We start from the raw sequence: 4,891 nt of genomic DNA, 5'->3' as shown, positions 1-4,891 counted from the left end.
GAAAGAGACACAGAGTCCAAGGGAGCATGTGTGTTTAGTCCGCAGACATGGGAGGGCTTTCCTCTGCAAACTGCCCCAGGCACCCCCAGGCCAGTTCAGGCACGAACAAGGCCCAGGTATGGAAGGAAGAGTGGCGAGCAGCAGTCTGTAGACCCAAATGACTTCTGACTGAACACATCCCTGGGCAGTACGGCGTATCCCTAGCACAGCACCTGGCGGCCCCAGGGTGACAGACCAGCTGATATCTAGAGGGCACCACTCTTAAAGAATCCTAGGAAGGGGACCAGTAGATGGCATAATGGTCATGTTATTGGACTCCCGTGTAGTCCACCACGGTTTGAGTCCCGGATCTGGTGGCTTAAAACACACCAGGCATGTGTGTGTGCATGACCAAAATTCCAAGAGGAGAATGGAGGAGAAGCGATTATGGCGTGGCCATTCCCTCTCCCTGGTGGGTGTGTGCTTTCTGTCTCTATGGCGAGCACACATGCCCTATAGCAAAAATCTCTCTCTCAAGGAAAGAAAAAAAAAAAAAGAACTCCATCCAGGAGAGGGTGCCAATGGCAAGACTGGACTTCCCAGGGTGTAACCCAAACCTGCGAGTGGCAGTGTGTGGGCCTGGCCCCTGCTGAGCACTTGGCAGTTTGCACTGGGGCCCCGGGATGACGCCCCTCAAACACGTGACCGTGGCCCCAGAAAAGGAGAGCATTGACCAGCAGCAGAAGGAAAGAACGTTTGGCTGTAGTAAAGTATCTGACGATGCCAAGATTTGAGCTCCTCCTGCAGAGGAAGAGGAAGCGCTGAGAACCAGGACAGCATATCAAAGCCAGAGCAGAACAGTCCTTGGCGGGGAGCTGGGTGAGCCCAGGGTCTCCCTCCCCTGCACTGCTGGCCACTTCGCTGTCCTCCTTACTCAGGAGAGATACCGGTTCTGGATCTCCTTACTGAGCACGCTTCTTCATGGGGAAAGCTCTTCCACTTGCTCCACCTTTTGAGGACACATCAGCGTTCTTCCTGCACAAATATCCTGGCAGCTACCAGAGGCATCCTCATCTCTCCTATTTTAATGGGGTTTCCGCCCACATTTTCACCTCTAAGCAACAGCTAGATACTAATGCATGCTGTCATCTTTCATGGTAAGGAAATAGCCCCTATTACTAAGCCTATTGACCACAAGTTGTTATTAGGAGCGAATGTTAAATTTTCCATGTCTTTTTAGTCTCGGTCAAAATGACAGATGGACTTTCTTCCCTGACCCAGTAGTATCATTTTGTGCATTCTGTGGTTTACTAATACCAAACCATTGCTTCCCACTAATACTAATACTTCCCACTGCTGATCTAGTTGTGGCTGGTGATTATTCTTTTCTATACTGGTAGATTCTGTTGGCTAGTACCTTCTTTAGGGTCTCTTTTTTTTTTTTTTGGAGAGATTTTCACTATAGGGCGTGTGTGCTTGCCAGCCAGCCAGAGAGAGACATAGAGAAAGAAAGCAAGAAATCACCCCGCAGGGGGGATGGTCACACCACAATCCCTTCTCCTCCATTCTCCTCTCGGGATCTTGGGCACGCACGCACACGCGCCTGGCGTGAGTTTTAAGCCACCGGGTCCAGGACACGAACAGCGATCGACTACGTGGTAGTCCAGCGACATAGCCATTACGCTAACTGCCGGTTCCCTTCTTTAGGGTCTCTACCATTATAGTCACGAGTGAAACTGGCGTCTGCGTTCTTTGTGCATCTGCCAGGTTCAGTTATTGCACATCGCTCTGGAACGAGCTTTGCTGGTTGCACTCTCAGCCTTCCCATTAGTGAGCTGTAGCTCTCGGGGAAGATATTTCGCCTCCTTGTACTATGTAGAGCAGAGATGAAAAAGTAACCTCTCTCAAGAATGCCATGAGGGGGACCAGCAGTTAGCGTAATGGCTGTGTTGCTGGACTCCCATGTAATCGACCGCGGTTCAAGTCCCGGACCCAGTGGCTTAAACTCACGCCTGGCGCGTGTGCATGTGTGCCCAAGATCCTGAGAGGAGAATGGAGAAGGGATTGCAGCATGGCCATTCCCCCTGGGGGGTGATTTCTTGCTTTCTATATCTCTGTTTCTCTCTGTCTTTCTGGCAAGCGCACGTGCCCAATAAGAAAAAACCTCTCCAAAAAGAGAGAGGAAAAAAAAAAAGAATGCCAGGAGGGGCCTGGCAGATGGTATAGTGGTTTTATCTCTGGACTACCACATGGCTAACCATGGTTTGAGTCCCAGACCCGGTGGCTTGAAAATTACACCGGGCATGAGTGTCCAAGATCCTGGGTAGAAAAGAAGGAAAAGGGATGGCTGTGACCATCCCCCCTAGGGGGTGATTTCCTCACTTTCCCTCTCCCCGTCTGTGTGTGTGTGTCTCTGTCTGGAGAATGCAAAAACCTCTTAAAAACAAAAAACAAAACAAAACAAAAAAAACCTGTATAATTATCCTTTTTAAATTCAGTTTTTGGGGGCCAGAAGGTGGCATGCTGGTTAAAGCACTACTCCTACATGGCTGGCCATGGTTTGAGTCCCAGATCTAGTGGCTTGCTTTGTCACTCTCTCTCTGGTGAGAGCATGTGCCCTACGGCAAAGTAAAACTGTGATAATAATAATGATAATAACTAAAATGAAAAGAAATAATCTTGGGAACCAGCAGTTAGCGTAATGGCTATGTCGCTGGACTCCCATGTAGTCAACCGCGGTTCGTGTCCCAGACCCGGTGGCTTAAACTCACACCAGGCATGTGTGCGTGCGTGCCCAAGATCCCGAGAGGAGAATGGAGGAGAAGGGATTGCGGCGTGACCATCCCCCCTGGGGGGTGATTTCTCGCTTTCTGTCTCTCTGTCTCTCTCTGACTGTCTGGCGAGTGCACGTGCCCTATAGTGAAAATCTCTCAAAAAAAAAAAAAAAAAGAAATAATCTTTAAATGAATTAATTGAATTCCAGCCCATTCATTCTTTGCTATCTGATGTTAGCACTGCCTCTTTTACTTAGTGTTTGTTGACTGCCTTTACTTCGGTTATAGAGGAAGTCAAGCTTCCAAGCACAGACTACAGAGCTGCCGCCCAGCTCCACCCCTGCCTTATATACAGTCTAGAGTCTCCTTGGCAAATCACCTCACCTCTCTGTACCTGTTTCTTCATGTACAGAAATGAAAGAACTCAGACTAGTAGTGGGCACAAAGGTCGACTTGATCATGGTACAACAGTTACTGCAGGAACTAGAACTGAGCTTTTCTTAACACTTAACAGGGATAGGTTTTTGGTTTTTGTTTGTTTCTTGTCATAGGGCACATGTGCTTGCCAGAAAGAGACAGTAAGAGGGAAAGTGAGAAATCATCCCTCCCAGGGGAGATGGCCATGCCATAATCCCTTCCACGCCATTCTCCTCCAGGGATTTTGGGCATGCATGCACACACATAGCCCAGCATGACTGCCAAGCTGCCATGTCCAGGATTTGAACCATAGTTGACCATGTGGGAGTCCATAGGGCACATATGCTTTCCAGAGAAAAAGAGACAGAAAGAGGGAAATCACCTCCCCGGGGGATGGCTATACCACAATCCCTTGTCCTCCATTCTCTTGGAATTTTGGGTATGCATGCACATGCACCTAGTGTGATTTTCAAGCCCCTAATATAGGATTTGAACTGCAGTAGGCCATTTGAGAGTCTAGCTCCTTAACCACCACGCCAAATCTGGCCCCACTTGTGTTTTAAAATAAAGATGATCGACGAAAAACATAGCATATCTTCAGTCAATGACTCGTTGACTCTGCCGTAGGAAGCCAAAGGCTCCGTTTCTGGGGTGGAATGCTTTCTTTAATGGGCAAGAAACCCCATTTACGTCCTCCCATGGGCACAGGCTGCTCCTCTGACAGGGGCTGTTAGGTACAAGCCAAAATGTGACCAGCTGCTCAGAAATAGGAGATGGAAATACCGTATACTCCTGCATGTATACAGGGGACCACATCCAACTCAGAGCACCAAGTAGCTGGTTTCCCCTTTCATGAAAGGGGACGTCAAATGTCAGAGACATTACGTAATTTGCCCAAATAGTGCCTTTGTCAGAGTCTAGATGCAGAGCTCATGTTAAGTTTGAACTCTCTGCTTAGGAGAGTGATGAGATCTGGCTTTGCTTCCCTCTCCTGTATCTATGGGAATCTACTACTGAGAGGTTCAGATGGTGGTGAAATGGTGAAATGCAACACTCTGAGGGGCCGATCCACATTGGAAGGTTCTGGGTACGATTCCAGAGACCTCCCTAAGTATGTTAGTCAGGTGCATGCCCATGGTGGAGATCTGGCAAAAACGGGGAGTGGATCACCCCTTTTTGGGGTGCTGTCTCTCCTTTCTCATGGTATATACTTTTAAAAAGAAACAAAACCCAGGACTGGCCAGTGTTGTGGTGGTTAAGGACGCTGGAGTCCCATGTGGTCGACCACAGTGTAAGTCTCAGACTAGCTTGCTTTCTTGCTTTCTCTCTCTCTCTCTCTCTCTCTCTCTCACTCACTCACTCACTCTGTCCTTCTCTGGTCAAATTTAAATAAGTAAATAAAGTTAAATAAAATAATTCTTTAAAAAAAAATAAATCTACTATTTCCCAAAATGGATTCTACTAAAATCGTACTTAGGACATGCTAGACCGAGGAGGGCCGATCTGGCACCAGCAGCAACCTCTGCCACACAAGGTTGGGAGTCTTCCTCACCCACGGGGCAAACAGCCTTGGGCAGGAAGTAAGAAAACCCTAGAAGTGCTTCCAACAAAAGCTGCTTACCTTGTAATGAGCCAGCTGGAGGGCGAGCTGGACAAAAGCGTCTGGGCTTGTCCGGCACTTCTTGATTACTCCTTTACCGAAGGCATCGAATGGGAAAGAG

General features: G+C 48.3%; 1 protein-coding gene across 1 annotated transcript in view; it reads right to left on the bottom strand.

Annotated features, from left to right (window-relative positions):
• CPT1A (carnitine palmitoyltransferase 1A) overlaps nt 1–4,891 on the bottom strand; it is a gene marked incomplete in the record, with an annotated part of 77,446 nt that overhangs the window by 9,196 nt on the left and 63,359 nt on the right. Inside the window, 1 exon segment of the mRNA XM_027769414.1 lies at nt 4,792–4,891. Within this exon segment, the coding sequence (XP_027625215.1) occupies nt 4,792–4,891 (100 nt within the window).

Source organism: Tupaia chinensis, unplaced genomic scaffold (genome assembly GCF_000334495.1).
Source record: "Tupaia chinensis unplaced genomic scaffold, TupChi_1.0 Scaffold149501_1, whole genome shotgun sequence".
In the NCBI taxonomy this organism is placed as follows: Eukaryota; Metazoa; Chordata; class Mammalia; order Scandentia; family Tupaiidae; genus Tupaia; species Tupaia belangeri.
Note: the sequence above shows the minus strand (reverse complement) of the source record. Positions and strands in the feature narration are given on the sequence as shown.